The 15454-nt window shown below is 41.7% G+C and overlaps 2 protein-coding genes across 5 annotated transcripts in view; one reads left to right on the top strand and one right to left on the bottom strand.

Annotated features, from left to right (window-relative positions):
- The window catches only part of KPNA1 (karyopherin subunit alpha 1), a 58655-nt gene extending 47794 nt beyond the window's left edge, over nucleotides 1–10861 (top strand). For all 3 annotated transcript variants that reach the window (XM_064410383.1, XM_064410382.1, XM_064410384.1), the window contains exon 14: nucleotides 131–10861. In XM_064410383.1, coding sequence (XP_064266453.1) covers nucleotides 131–318 — 188 coding nt within the window. In that variant the 3' untranslated portion in view covers nucleotides 319–10861. The remainder of the gene's footprint in view (nucleotides 1–130) is intronic.
- Nucleotides 7306–15393, bottom strand: FAM162A (family with sequence similarity 162 member A). 2 transcript variants are annotated; one of them, XM_064410389.1, is made up of 5 exons: nucleotides 15259–15393; nucleotides 14192–14311; nucleotides 11897–12005; nucleotides 8633–8741; nucleotides 7306–7554 (listed from the first exon to the last, which is right to left on the bottom strand). In XM_064410389.1, the coding sequence occupies exons 1-5, from the start codon at nucleotides 15272–15274 to the stop codon at nucleotides 7468–7470; spliced, it is 441 nt and encodes a 146-aa protein (XP_064266459.1). In that variant the 5' UTR covers nucleotides 15275–15393; the 3' UTR covers nucleotides 7306–7467. The 2 variants fall into 2 exon arrangements, with proteins under 2 accessions (XP_064266459.1, XP_064266458.1); XM_064410388.1 differs by lacking the exon at nucleotides 15259–15393 and adding an exon at nucleotides 14980–15096.
- Nucleotides 15394–15454: the final 61 nt, after the last annotated feature.

Genomic DNA, 15454 nt, shown 5'->3' with positions numbered 1-15454 from the left:
TTGGATGCAGGTCTGCATAGAGGAGCCTGTTCTTTCTAAAGGTGGGAGAGAATAATGGAACAGACTGAAAATTATTGTGGTCATATCCTTTGACTGAGCTGTAACTTTTATGTACTGCTTTTCTCTGCAGGCCTGGACAAGATTGAATTCCTGCAGAGCCATGAGAATCAAGAGATTTATCAGAAGGCCTTTGATCTGATTGAGCACTACTTTGGAACAGAGGATGAAGACAGCAGCATTGCCCCACAAGTGGATATCAACCAGCAACAATACATCTTCCAGCAGTGTGAGGCTCCCATGGAAGGCTTCCAGCTTTGAGGTGCCCCTGTGCTGTGTGCTCCTCTACCTAGCCAATCCTGTTGTCGAGCCACAAGCCACCCGTGGAGTGATTCTCTCAATGTTTTCCATAACCCTGTTTGCGCTCATTCGCTTGCCTTGTGCACATGCTCTTACATACGTCTGGAAAACTTTTGGCTCTCCGTGGCAGGATGCCCCCTCCTTGGCAGGGGGTCACCAGAATCACCCTTCTCCTCTAGATTCTGAATCTCTCCACTGTCATCTTTGTGGAGTTGAGGCACCTTTCTATACTTTTGAGATATTCCCTGTTCCTATTACAGGAAAGTAATCCCTCCTCCACTTGGCCCCCCCCACTCCTGGCATCCAAGAGAAGGCTGCCTTTCTCTTGTGTTTGCTGCAGAGTGTGCCTGCAGTCCAGGGAGACATTCAGCCTTTCTGAGAACGTAGCTGAATTAATTCCTCATGTTCTCCCCTGGATGCCTCTTTGGATGGCTGCGAGAGATGCGTTAAACCTTCACACGCGTTCTATCTACCTTGCGGTATGTGCCAGCTGGGGTTATTGGCATGAGGAGCATGTTACAAACAATGGAGTAAGTTCTCTGTCCCCTGCAACAACAGGCTGCAATGGACATGTTTTGTGGTTCTTAGGAATACTGAACACATCTGGCCCCATCCCGTCTCAACACTGAGCTCCCAAGTTGGATTGCAGACCACTGTGGAGATTTGTATACCTTTTCAGTTTGTCCTCTCCATCCACAAAAAAAGAACCTGTGAATAGGTCACTCTTTAACACCTCCCCAGAAATGACTTTCCAAAACAGCTTCTAGAATGGAGAAACTGCCCCCACTTCTGCTTTCCAGCACAGTATGATCCAGCTGGGCCTTCCTTAATGATCAAGCCCTTTCTGGCTCCATGCTCCAGAGTCTGGTCCCTGGTATTCTAGTTATGGCTGAAAAGTTCCTGTCTGCCTCTTTACATTTTTACACAGCGTGACTTGAACAGATTTGTCTTCTGAAAAGTTAACTTCTGAATACAGAATTCTTAATTTGTAAAACTTGGCACAAGGAGCATTAGATCTCCGTTTCATTTTCACGAGACAAGAGCTTCCTCTCCAGCTCACCTGATGGAATATAGTCCTCCTGGTCAAGGCCCTTATTTAACTAAAATGACACTACATTCGCAGGATAGTACTATTACATCTGGATCCACCTGGCCTTCTCATTTCACTTTTCCTTTTTGCTGTTGATGAGACTTCAGGTGAATTAGCATGGAACTCATGGTTCCTCCAGGTGACATCTGTAAGGCATCGTTGACTGCGTGGCAGCTGCTGTGTGCAGCTGGAGACTGCCCTTCTGCTAGCAGCATGTTCTTGGCTCTGCAACCTGCTTGGATCTCAGACCTCTGATGCAAAGGCCAGCCACTCCTGAGTTCAGCTGACACTGGCACCAAACTTCACACAACTGGGGAGATGCTGCCTGATTGAAAGTGGCAGTTCCATTTCAGAGAATGCAATGGTTCCCTAGGCCATTCCCCCCTGCATCAGGCTATGTTCTTTCAAGCCATTTCGGATGCTTGGAACACACATTTGTCCAGTGTAAACATTTCAAAATCGCCACTGGCAACTGCAGCGTCTCGTACCTGTGGTAAATGTTTGTGGCAGAACTGTCTTCAAGATCCTCATGACTCCTCTCAGTGATAAGCCACTGCAAAAGCAAAACCAGCCCATTGGATACAGAGTTATAAAAAAACATCAGTCACTTGTCATACTGCTGAAAGAAGCTAGGCAAAGGCCTGAACATCAGCTCTGTGTGACCATTATTTAAATAAAGTCTTCTGTCTCTGCTTCAGGATGGAGACTCTGACCTGTGTGGCCACTGCAGAAGCCACCTGCTGCCTCCCTAGCTAAGCCAGTTGGCCTCCACTTTCCCTCTCCCAGTTATTTTCTCTAGTGCTGCTTTGTGCTGAAGGAACATTTAGTTTACTGCACTTGATCTGTAAATGGACTTCAATTCTTTGTAATTTTAGGGGGTTAAATTTGGTGGTTAATTTAAAAAAGCAAAAAAACCCCTCAATGTTGCCTTTACATCACATATAAATAACTGTGTTTCTCTTTTCTTGAAGGGTGATAGAAGCACTGATTAGTAGCAAAATCTTGTTTTAGCTTTTGGATTTTTTTGTGCTGGATTTTTTTACGTGTAAATTTCCAATAACATGTCATTTCTATAAGATTTGTTTAAAACCATGTACCTCTTATTGGATGGTATAAAAATGCTACATATTTTGTAAACAAATCTGAGCAAAGTGTGTGTGCATATATTCTGTATATTCATATATGTATATTCTGTGTATATATACACTAGCGTGTATATATACATATATACACACACACATATATATACACACACGCATAAAGTGTGTGTATATATATACATACCTATATATCTATATATATAAGTGTTTCCTCTTCCAGGCTAGTGAAAACAATGTGGTGCATTGGCGTTTCCCTCCCCTGCCCCCCCAAGAAAGTAATGACAATTGCCTCTAAATGAGTGAATTAAAAAAAGAGTCCATTTAAGCTGACTGGTGTGCCTTCCTGTGTAAGGAGCCTGGCCAGTATTTGTTACTTTTGCCGTGGGTATGTGAATTCAGAGCAGATAAGTATAAATCTTTAAATTTGGTATGTTTGTTTGAAGTGACAGGCCTGGTTGACGCAGGTAATATTGTTGTCCTAAATACTTAGACTGTGTAAGGCATTTGACTGGTACTACATAATATTTTGAGTGAAAACCACACCAATACAAGAATCAACATGGCACACATTAAATGGATTAAAATGTGGCTAACTCATAGGTCTCAATGTAATTTTAAATGGTGCTTAATTGAGTGTATTTCCATCAGGATCTTCCAGCAACCAGTTCTTGGCGTTGCTTTACTTAGCCTTATTAATAGGTTGAAAAGAAACAAAATCTACTTCTAACAAAGGCTGCACATTAAATGGGTACAGAAGGGAGATCAGACTTGTACTTTTTTACAAAAGGAAAAGCTCACTGATACAGACTGACCAGAATTACTTGGTAAGCCAAAGGCAACTAAACTACTTGCATTTTAACAGAGCCAAACGTGTAGTGTAACATTTACCCACCTAACAAGTAACATTCAGGCCACAGATGAAGGACTCTGTTCTGGAGGAAAAGTGCCAGTGAAAGTAGGAGGATCAATATATCATATAGCTTGAACACTGTTTCTTAACACAGCTCTGTTGGCTGTGTCCCCTGCTAGAAGCATTTATTCTCTGCTCTCCTGAAGGACATGCTCAGATAGGGACCATCTCAGAGAATGCCTCTAGCTGCCACTTTTGTCAAGGCCACGCTGTGTTTTGAATGATCTGTTGTTGTTTTGTGTCTTAAGAGGCAGCATGGTCTCATGTAGAGGGTAGGTGAGGGAGCTGTTGGAGTTCTTGTGTTCTTCTCTTAGCTCTATCAGGCAGCATGTAATGCTGGCAAAGTGTCTCATATTTTCTTCAAAATTAAAATACACACATTGGTTTCTGTCTGCTTGTGGAGATCCGATCTAAGCGTCTTCCAAAAGACCCACAGGGTGGTAATGAGAATTTATTGCATTGTTTTTGAAACATCAGGAATGAGGTGGAAACACTGCACTGGGATTTTAGCAATGTCTGTTTTAAACTGGGTGTTAGAGAAAGGAAGATGCAGGACTGCCTGGAATTGCTATCTAGCAGTCCAGCACACAGATCTGTAATGCCATTAAAGTTGTGGTTTTGTTTGGGCAGCAAACAGAAGCCATCATTCTTTCTGTTGGTAAAGTTCCCAGTGGAACATGGCAGGCAAGGTCAGTGTCTTGGATTCAGAAGGGTACAAAGGATGATGGAGCAGGTTACTGAAAGCTCAGTAACTAAGCCAGGGCCAGCACTTGGGACTCCTGGGAAGATATCACACAATCATTTGAGGGAACTGCTGCCTGGAGACTTCAGCCTGTTACTAAATTCCTGTTTGTTCCTTGATGCCAACCAAACACAGGTGGTTGAAGACCCTTTGCCTAATGTTAGAAGAAAGGAGGAAGGCAATGACCCTGGACCTACATGTTTTTGCTTTTTTTTTTTACTGTCAGCACCCAAGACTGTTGAAGAATGAGATTGCACCACATGGTCCTACAAGTGACAGTGCTCCTGGCAATACACTTCTGTGCTCCTCTGGGGACTTCCAGAACAGCTGTCTTATCTCTGTCTGTGCACTTTGATCTCTATGTTGGCTTAAAGTAAATCCCCATCTCTTCCAGTATGATTTTTTTTTTTGCTTCTTGGAAATTGGCACAACACACCGTTGGTACTCTCCCATGCCCGTTTTAGACTTGAAGGTCTTTCTTCAGGTGCCTGAATCTCAATAGAAAAGTAAGCAAGACCTTTGTGTACTGCTATGGCTGTGTCCTGCTGTGGCTCCTGCATGTTCCATTGAGGCAGTGTTGGAGTTGTCAGGTGATTGCTGCATTAGGAAGCTTCAGTTACCTCTGGACCAGATACAGCAATAGGATTGATAAACTGGATTGTTCTGGATAAGTGGGAATGCTGTTACATACCAAGCCAAAGGGGAGAAAGAAAATGAGGTACCATTTCAGCCTTAGTATGTTCCTTCCATTGTGCATTGTTGAAAGGCTTTGGGCTGAAGCTGTGAGCTCTCAGTGATGTGAGGGGTGTTAAGTTCTCCCATAAGCTGGACTGGCTGCTTTGGCCAGAAACGTTTGCTGGTTTTGTAACCACTGTTCCTGTTTAAAAGTGCTTCTTGGAAGCCATTGTACCAGGAAAGAGGTGGTTCCTTTCACTGCCTTGCTGAGAAAGATTTACATCATTTTATAGTACCCAGCTACTTGCAAAGAGAACGGTACAGTGGTTGGGAGCAAGCTGGAGACCACACAGGCTTTGGTTTGAGACTTGAGCCTATGCAGAAGCTGAAAGAAAACATAAAGTTGGGTGGTGATACAGAGTCTTTATGCCATATTTTGAAGTGGTGGAGATACCAGGGTGATAGAAGGATATGTGGAGCTTTTGTCAAACCACTGGACCAGACTTCTGTTTTTGAGTAAATGACATAAAAATTACAGAAATTTAAGTAAAATGAAACACTGGTTCCTGTTGCTGCTCTGAAGTGTTGCTTTTGAAGTGGTGTTTTGCATATTTTTATTTGAAGTACTTTACCAGCTGGATGAGTCCAAATAGTTTCATTTCCAAAACTTGGAGAGGCACCTGTCAATTCTGTTCACAGAGTGCACTCAGAGGTGTGTTGAAAGGGTGATACTTTTGAGATGCACAGTTTTAAGCTTTGCCATCACCAAGCATAAATCACAAGTTTCTCTTCAGAGAAACCTGAAATGCACATTCTCTTTTTTGGTGTCATTTAGTACATGCATGACCACAGGAATGTAATTGGGCAGGATTTTGTTTTGGTTCCCACCTGTGTGCCTGCTGGTGTGGCAAAGAACCCGAATTGTCTTGGAAAGTCTATTCACACACCTGCAGTGAAATTAAATATGGGTTCATTCAGTGCTAATTAAGTGGACAAATGTGTGCAATCCTGCTCTACTTGATTGACAGTGTACTTATGATTATTTCCATCCAGAGAATCTGATGACAGAGCATTGTATCACCTGAAGGTTGTGACTTCTGTGATGGAATTGACTACACAGCTTTTGTGATAGGTTACATCTCAGTGTGGTGCTCAGAAATGCAATTCATAGATGGAACTGCAGCAGCTAGTGAAGACTTACCTTGTATTTTTGTAGGGCTTTTAATTATTCAGCAGTACTGCTAATTTTAGGAGTACAACAAAAATAATCTCCCTCTCACTCTGAGAAAGTTCACAAACTAATTTTGGTAATTTTGTTAAGCTGATATGTCTCTTTGGTTTTGGAGTCCCCAGGGCCAGTCAGCAGGGCAGTGCTGGGCAGTATCATTTTGAGCAGTCCTGACACTTCTAATCTACATTTCCTTCCAGATGAAGTGAAAGGAGGAAGGAAAATACTTCCTTTGGTTGCTGTGGGCCCTTCAACATGAATAGTGTGTGACTGGGCTCAATGCCAGAAATAGCACTCTTGAGGCAGGTGATCTCTAGGTGGGCCTAGTATGATGAAACCACAGACACAATTTAAAAGAGCAAAAGAGCAAAATCCATATAAATGAGATTCATAAAGAAAGAGCTTCGTAGCAGAGAGCAAGAATGCCTGATTGACTTTCTCATATTCATGTGCCTCTAAAATAAATTGACAGTATAGGTTGAAGCAGTTGCTCAGTATTCCTCAAAACAGTCATCTCTCTTCCCTCAGCTTGGATGTTTTCTCATCTCACTGCCAGCTCTGCTGGGACCACTGTTAGGTGTCAGCTGCAACACCGTGGTTCTCTGGAATGTTATTTCAGTCTTCATCTCCTTCCTCGTTTTCTTGAAGGCAGGCAGTTCTTTACAGGAAGTTATCCCTCACTGAAACAAATGCAGACAGAATAACGAGACCTAGACCAGGGAATTAGGCTTTCTGATACCTTAGGATCATTTTGCTGATGTTAATGCAGGTCAGATAGTAACTTTTGGCTCAAGGGCTCCCTTAGTTAATTGTTCTGTCTTGCACAGAGGAACATGTGGATTATTTGAAGTAGCCAGTACCAATACAGAATACAGTTCCATTCTTGCTGAGGAAACCTGAAATAGTCAGTGATAGTGCATGGCTGGCTAGTGAAGGTATTTTGTTTGTACAAGTGGAAACCAAATGGACCCTTCTTTTGTGTTACAGTTGCCTTCCTGTCCGTGGTAAGTAAGAACATAAGACTTCATGCAGGGGATTGGTACCAAGAATGCAGGTAAAGGTCCTGCAGTACTTTAAAAGATGCTCTGGTGCACAGCACATGGGAAACAATTACATTGCTTATCCACTGTGCTCATGTGTCCTCTCCCACTAACCATGCAGAAAAGAGTTTGGAAGAAAGGGGCAGTTATAAGGAAAAGAAAATAGGTATTTCTGGTTTTATTGATTACAGGACAGCATATTCATTCTTTCTTGGACAAGAGTGTACAGAACTAACATACATGAAAGATGTGATGATATCTTTCTGTCAGTGCTGAAAGGAACTTTGCTTTTCTACCCCAGTCCTTGATCTCTTCATTTCCTCCTCTATGGTTTAGCAGATGCACCTTCCTGTCTCCACTGGGCTTTCTTCTCCAAGTTTATTTTTGTAAGAGATTCATGTCTTTTCATATCCTGCAATGTAATGAGATCATCAGTTATCACCTGAAAGACCACAGAGTTGAAACTTGAAACAATAGCTTACAAAATACCTGACCTATCCTTACCAAGGCACAGTTCTGTCAGCTTTAATGCTAGGAAGCCAAGAGGGTTAAAATAAAATATTGAGAGATTATTTTGGCTGAAAGCAATTACTTCTCTGGGAATAAGTGAAACCTTTTTTTTCAAGGCACTAGCAGATACATTCTGTGCTTCTGGTCAGTATTTAATACTGATCTGATTTTAATGAGACAGAGAAAAAAATCAAAAGTTAAACATAATCAGAGACTCACAGAATATTTTGAGATGGAAGGGACCACATGGATTATCAATTCCAACTCTTCACTGAATGGCCCACTGGGGAATAAAACTTGTAATCTTGGCGTTATTAGCACCATTCTCTGGCCAACTGAGCTCCTCTCAGGAAGCATAAATAATTCCAGCTACTTTGAAAACAAGGATTCCAAAGTAGCTGTCCTCTCTTCCTGGTACTTGCATTCATACTTCTCCAATACAGAGGAAAATGCTCTGGGAATCATCGGTGTTTGATCTCTGCTGTTAAAGCCTGGAAAAATCCTTCCACTGTTTCATTTCAGAGTGCTGCATCCTTTTCATTGTAATGGACAAATTCTCATACAAAATGTCAGGTGACATTCAGTAGCTCACAGTGCTGGGGTTAAGACTGTCACTGCTTTTAAGGTTTCTCTAGAACACAGCAGTCCATAGAAACCAGACCTGAACATTGTCATCAGAAGAGAGGCAGCATAACAAATAAAGTTCTTCTGCCACGCAGATGCTTTAACCTCAGGGGTTTTTGTTTAAAGGAAGCATCTTAATGGTGACATCATCCCTTCCTGATGAGAATTTAGTCAATGAGGGTCACTTCTGGGGAACCAGGAGGACTTGTTAAAATTTTGTTCAGTGATAAAATGACAAAAAAACCCCAAAACAAACAAAAAACCCCCAAAGCAAGACAGTACTAATAATCCATAGAGGAACTAAGAAGTTTAAATGAAGGTTTATTTGCCCTCATCAGCCCAGATTCTGTGCTTACCTGCTTCCCTTTGATCACCATGGTGATGCATCCCACTATTGTCAAGGCAATCATGACATAGCTGAACTTCACACGCAGGGTGCTCTGTGCTGCTCTCACTGTCTCAAGCCTCAAGAAAGAATAAAAGAACACACTCATTATCAGAGACCCAAATAATTCACTTGGCTAATTAATTAATTTCTCCTAGTGTGCTGTCTTGGTAGTTTTGTGGAATGCTAACAGCACTTGGCTCTTTGTACAAAAATGTTTTACAAGGAAAGGCTGATCTGTGAGTACCTTGGGAGATACATGGTAACAGAGGCATTCCTCTCAAAGCTGGAAACAAGCCCAACTTTTTAAACTTGGCTCACTCTATTGTTAAAATACTGCCTTTGCAGAGCACTTGACTGCAATGCAAAGGAGAAGGCTGCAGGATTTAAGTCTGTTTGTTCATTATGCAAAAGAACTGGAAAAAGAGAGGAATGGTTTAACCAATACTGTATTTTTCTTACTGTCAGTTCTCTCTGTGCTCACTACCACCTTCCAATATCCACAAAGTCAGGGAGAACTCATCTGTATTACAATTGTGATGTATTTAACATAGTAAAACATGCATCTTTTCTCTTAATAGCAGAAGTCTGGTAAAACCCAAAATATGGTGTTTCAACAGTTTGAGAGTTCATTGGGCAGAGGGAAGTATTAGCACAGCTTTGCAATTTCTTCTGCCTGAACTTCACAGTGGTTTCATTTATGATGCAGTCTTATTTCCCAGCAAGGTGCTTCCTCTGCTACAGGACTTGAAAGTGCAATAAGTGACACACAGGCTGCTGAATGCAACATTCAGAAATTCTGAACAGGACTTGGTAAAAGACCAGTGGTCCCCACTCCTGCTGGAGTAAATAGTCCTGAAGTGATCTGCTTCCCTGAGAAACTGAGGCATGGAGGATTGTAAGCTTTCCTACATCAGCTCTGGAAAGAAGAACTCTTTAATTTTTTTCTTTTTTTTCTAATTTTTGGCAGGCTTAGCTAGTCACACCAGTAGCTATACCATCCTTTTGGGAAACCTGTTGCCTACTCTGCTGTTATCTTTGAAAAACCGTAAGTCTTCCACCAGAAGAGTAGCAGTTATTGACACCTTCCAGCTGTGTAGAGAGTAAAAACAAAAGATCATATTTTCTTGAGTTAACTCTGAAGGTCATTCTACCCAAATGACATCTTGGTTACAGCAGGTTTTAAGTCTGTGTTGGAGAGAACAATGCAAGAAGGGCCATTGAAGCATTAATGCTTTTTAGAAATGCTTTCCATAATAACCAAAGACCTACGCCCTGTACATTTAACTCTCCTTGCAGAACTTAGGGCAGATAACTCCCTTCTCAAGGAGGGCTGATACTCTCACTGAATACTTTTGGCACATGACAAAATTCCAGAACACTGGAGAAGCACCAACACTGTGTAATGAAAAGAATAAATGCATCAAACTAGGTTAATTATATCCCAAAACTAATGTGGAGAATGGATTTAATGGAACTGGGAAATTATCACTGTACATAAACACGAGTGAATATGGAATCTCTTACTACATTTTGACCCTTACATTTGGAAATAAAAAAAAAAGGTACTTCAGGATCCATGGTAGTTCAGTGTGGTAAATCACACAGGACCTGAGAGCTGAGAAGTTTTGTTCTTGTTTTTGTCAGAGCATTGATTTGAGTACAAGATTTCTGATCATAGGGAACAAACACCTCCATCTACAATGAAACTAATGGTTAATTTTAGCATCCAGGTTATTTGCTTCTGCTAATAATCTGCAGTGAAAGCCTTGAGTGCAGGCTGCAATTAAGCTGAAATGCACAGCAGTAGGATTAAAAAAAGTTTGCTAGTTAATTTTGGAAATACCTTAGATGTGTTAAGAATTTACAAGAGCAAAAGGTAGATATCTAAACACAACTTGCATTTTAAATCAGTTCAGTGGCTAAGTTTAACGTTTGTTTAATAAATGGGTTGCTTCACACGTTTTACAAGATTACTGAGTTATAGCACAAGTCCTTACAACACATAATTAATCTCAGATTAATTAATTAATTAATCTCAGAACAGGAAAACAAGTTTTTGTGCTTTTATAGTTCTCAATTGTCTTCTCAGATTTGGCTGAATTACTTGTCTAAATAAAAAGAATTCCCTATGCACTTGCAGAAATGGTCAGCTTTTATCAGAAGTTGGTTTGTCCTTTCAATAAACTACTGAAATCAATCACTCTGCTAACTCTGTTTTCTTAAAAAACACTCATAACAAGTGTTTGGTATGCAAAAATATATGAAGTGATAGTAAGTTTTAGTAATTTACTCCTGTATGTATTTCAAATGTAGCTTTAAGAAAAATGATTCAATACAAAATGGAAGGGATTCCACTTTTAACAAAATTCATTCATTGTGATACATTTAAGTACAGGGGTGGATTTTCAATTCCCACATGGTGCATCCAAACAGAAAATATGTAAGAGGGCAGTTACATCATTTTCTTACTCAAGTAGTGCAAGATTTACTGTTTATTTTAAATTTAAATAAATACATGTATTTAAAAGCATTGCGACCATGTTTTAAAAGCTAACTATACTATTACTAGGAATGTTTTTTAAGCTAACAGTTGTCTATTGTTGATAAGTTTGAGCTTTATTTTTGGTGTGCAAACCAGAACATCCAGTTTTATTTTCTACTTTTCACACGGGACAAAGCTTTTGACATTTGGACTCAGCAGCAACAGGGAAATTTTGACTATATATAGTTAGGGAGCCTTAACACTGTTTGTTAGTTTAAATTCCAACAGTAAAGGAAGTTGGCCCATGCCCTTTAGGTATTCATTAATAAACACTTTGTATGAGTTTCAGTTATTTTACAGCAGTATATGAAAGTTTCCCACTGCAAGAGACTGACATATAATGAAAAACATTAGAAAAAGCTCACACTAATGTTTGAAAAAAGCTTTCTAATTGTGAGAGAAGAGTAAAAATTAACTGATCTGACATGGTTTTCTAATGAAACAACTGATAAATGCTGGTCAACCCTTTGCAAAAAAAGGGAAAAAAAATCAAGAGTGATACATTATCTTAGCACAAGAGAATTGCTGAGGTCATTTCATCTACAAGGATGATACACCAAGCACAGCAGGGTAAAGTTTTTCAGCTGGGCAAATCCATTCCTTTTCTAAAAAGTTACTCTGGAGTTGCATGCAAGTAACTTGTTTCTGCATAGACAAAGTCTCTTTCACAGTTTCAAAAGCGACACTTACGAGACAGTCTCTGGAATATCCTCTGGCTTTTTGAAATGGCCTGACCACAGCAAAAACCTTCTCTCCCAGAGTGTAGGCCTGTGTCCAGGCACTCCCGAACGAGATCGACCTACAACAACCCCAACAAAACACACAATGAAAAACACCACCAAAAACAAGTCGGAGAGGGTGGATGGTCAGAGCTGTAACAAAACCAGTTAGGGTGAGCAATGCAGAACTCTAAATATGATTGCTAGAGGTTGTTAGAGAATGAAAACTGTATCACAGATTAACAAACGTGTGAATATGGATTAAACTGAAGCCATGTAAGGAAAGCCAAGTTCTTCTCAAAACTTCTGTATCTGCAGGTCGAAATATGCAGAAGCTGCTCCAGCATCTAAGGTTCCCAAGGTACTGTTTTTCTATTTCATTTAAATAAGGTTTAAAAAAAAAGAAATCAAATGGAACAGCTATAGAAAAGTCAACATGCTGCACAATAACAGTAAAAGTCAATATAACATCACAGAATGTTAACTTTTTCAGGCAGTGTAAGATTTTATCTGAAGGTATAAATAAACAGATAATCATAGGCAAAGATTGGGCACATAATTTTCAGGTCAGTCTTTCAAACTCCATGAACAAAATATCCATAATGTAACAGGGGAAGCTTTTCATATATAACATAGCATTAAAATCTAAGAAACAAAGTGCAAAGATAGACAGCTTTTTCCTTATAAACAATAGGGAGTATCCTGTACGGCCATGTTCTCCCTCATGGATTCATGAATTATCTAGGAAGTGGGGTGAATACAGTTTGCTGACAACACCAGGTTATTCAAAAAGATAAAGAAGAGAACTGAGCCCAAAATACCACAGGGCTTAAGAACTCAGAGTCAATGAATTGGCCTGGGAACTCCCTTGTCCATAAAGAGGAAGCAATTCCAGTTCACACACATGTGACAGACTCTGCCCTCACTTATAAATCATTACCTAGGCCTGAGCAAGGCCTTGGGGTTGCACAGTGGTTTTGGCAAGTGACAGAGAGGAAAACAGCATAACTGTCAATGGTCAGGAACTCAGACCAACACAGCAGCACTGCTGTGCCTCTGCGTGGAACTGTGACTCCAGCTTTTTGAAAAGCATGGGCAATACTCAGAGGAGCTGCAATAGAACAGGCACAGGTATGGAATGGCCACCATGTAAGAAACTGTGTCACAGACTGGGATCCTTTGGCCTGGAAAAGCAGTGACTGAAGATCTCTTCAGCCCAGCAGAGCATTGTAAGAGACACTGGGAGTGTGGGTCTTGGTTTGGAAAGGGTACTGAATAGAGGAAAATCAGATTATAAAAAAGTGCACATCGGGTTAAAAAACAAACACATGACTGTAGCTGAGGAATTTCTTCTTAGAGAAGAAATTCTTAAGGAATTTCAGCATCCACATTCTTAGAGAATGTGGATGCTAAAAATACATCCAGCTTCAGGAAACCGGGCAAATTTGTTGGGAAAAAAAAAATCCAGTGAGGCCTATTAAACACCAAGATGCCACCTCTGGGGCAGTGGTACAGAGGAACCCTCTTCCAATTCTCTTCCTTAGGTTCTTGCTGTAGGTCACCATTCTCACTTCACAAAAAGAAGGGACTTCCTTTACTGGCCCCTGCTGGAGACATCACACTTTCAAGGAGATCTTTTGTCCTACCCAGGACAGCTGATCCATGTTTTTAACATGGTCAAGCCAAATGCTTCACATCTGCGTGCTCCTTTTCTCCTGCATGGTGGCCCATAGGGAACCTGTGACAGAGGGAGCACAGAAACTGTCCCATATATAGTGAAAAAACAATGGCCTGAGCTTTCTCTGACCAGCTCCACCCTTAAACATGAACAATTCAGACTCTTCCCTGCAGGGCACATTCAGTTTTTGGAACAGCTGGAGCTGGCTGCACTCCGAAAAACTGCAAAAGTCTTTTAGGTCACACAGCATTCCTAAACATGAACAGTTTACAGTGGGGCTGAACAGGCAGTTCCAGAGCAGAGCTGAGGAGCTCAGTGTAGGAGTGTGCACCAGATAAGGTTCTGGTGATCTGCTACAAAGTGAATGCTGTGTGACCGTCACAAGTGGAAACATTGACCCCTGGCTTTTTGTTAGGAAACAAGACTTCAACAAATGTAATGCTCCATTTTTCAGTCTGCAGACCAGAACTCTCACAAAATCAGGGATATGACCACCTGTGTCAGCCAAATTTCTGCAGAGATGATAGCAGCACAGATATGTGAGTATTCCATGGCATGAAACATTCCATGACTATCAAAGACTCTTACTCTTTGTCTGAAGGTCTTGCTCGGGTTTAGTGCACAGCCTTCTGCTTATCTTGGGGTGCACTCCCTCGGTCATCCTCAGAACCGAGGGAATATTTCTTGCCAGCAGTTTAACAGCCCTATCTGGAAGAGAAAGCAGAGGAAGCAAAGAGGCCAAGTTTAACTCAAAGCAGTAGAAAGTGGGAACCAGCTTTTGAACTGAAGCATTTCGGGGTTTTTTAACACAAGAGGAAAAAAAGAAAAACCAATAGGTACAAAATGAACCCAAGAAGTACCAGATTTAGTTGTAATAGCCTACCGAAGAAATTAAAGCTTATTTATAAGGTATGCCTTGAGCTTGCTCAGTAATCCTATGTAGAAAAATGTGATTGCAATTAAATTAATTTAGGAAAAAAAATGCAAGACAATAGCCTGCCAGCAATTTCTAAAACACATTACAATTTCCAGGAACTAATCTATACATATGCCTCACATACACTTTGGATGGTGCTATTTCAAGGACTGCACACCAGCATTCTACCAACCTGGTCACATCCCAAAAGCAATGACAGAGTCAAGACAAAAAGGCAGGACATTTAACACTGAGAGATAACTACTTTGTAGCGCATTAGAAAAGGCCAGGGCACCTTATATACGAACACATACTTCAGAGAAGGCGCTTCTAATGCATTAATATAATGAAAAAGTTCGTGAAAAAAAAAAAAAAACAACAAAAAAACCCAAACAACCAAACTAACTCAGCAAAGCAAAAAAGGGCACTTTAAAAAATATAAAATGAGTTCTTTCTTTACTTTGTTATACTGTCGGAAGGTGTCTCTCCTAAGGCCCTCGACTTTCGAGGAATAATACACTCCCGCTCTGAAAGAACAGCACTTTACATTTACAGGCGACACCCCCAGCGAAACGGGCCCCTTTTCACGCTCTTTGGAGGAGCCGAGGCACAGCCCCGCTCCTGCCACTCCTTGGGACGCCAGTCCATCACACGCGGCCCCTCACCCGCCGGGATCGCCCCGCTCCGGGCCCGGCCCCGGGGCTCGGTCCCTCCCTCCCGGCCTGCCCGCCTCACTCACCGGCGCGGCCCCACATGGCGCTGCCCGGCCCGGCTGGGCGCCGCTCAATGTCACCGCTGGGCCCCGCCCCGGGCCCGCGATTGGAGGGAGCGGCTCCGCGGGACGCCCGGGGCCGACACCGCCTCCGCTGGGGGCGGCCGGAGCTCCCGCAGCGGCCGGAGGAGGCGAAGGGGCCGCGCGGCCGCTGCCGGTGGAG

This window comes from Passer domesticus, chromosome 2 (assembly GCF_036417665.1).
Source record: "Passer domesticus isolate bPasDom1 chromosome 2, bPasDom1.hap1, whole genome shotgun sequence".
NCBI lineage: Eukaryota > Metazoa > Chordata > Aves > Passeriformes > Passeridae > Passer > Passer domesticus.
The sequence above is the reverse complement of the archived record's forward strand: the minus strand, read 5'-3'. Positions and strand labels throughout refer to the sequence as shown.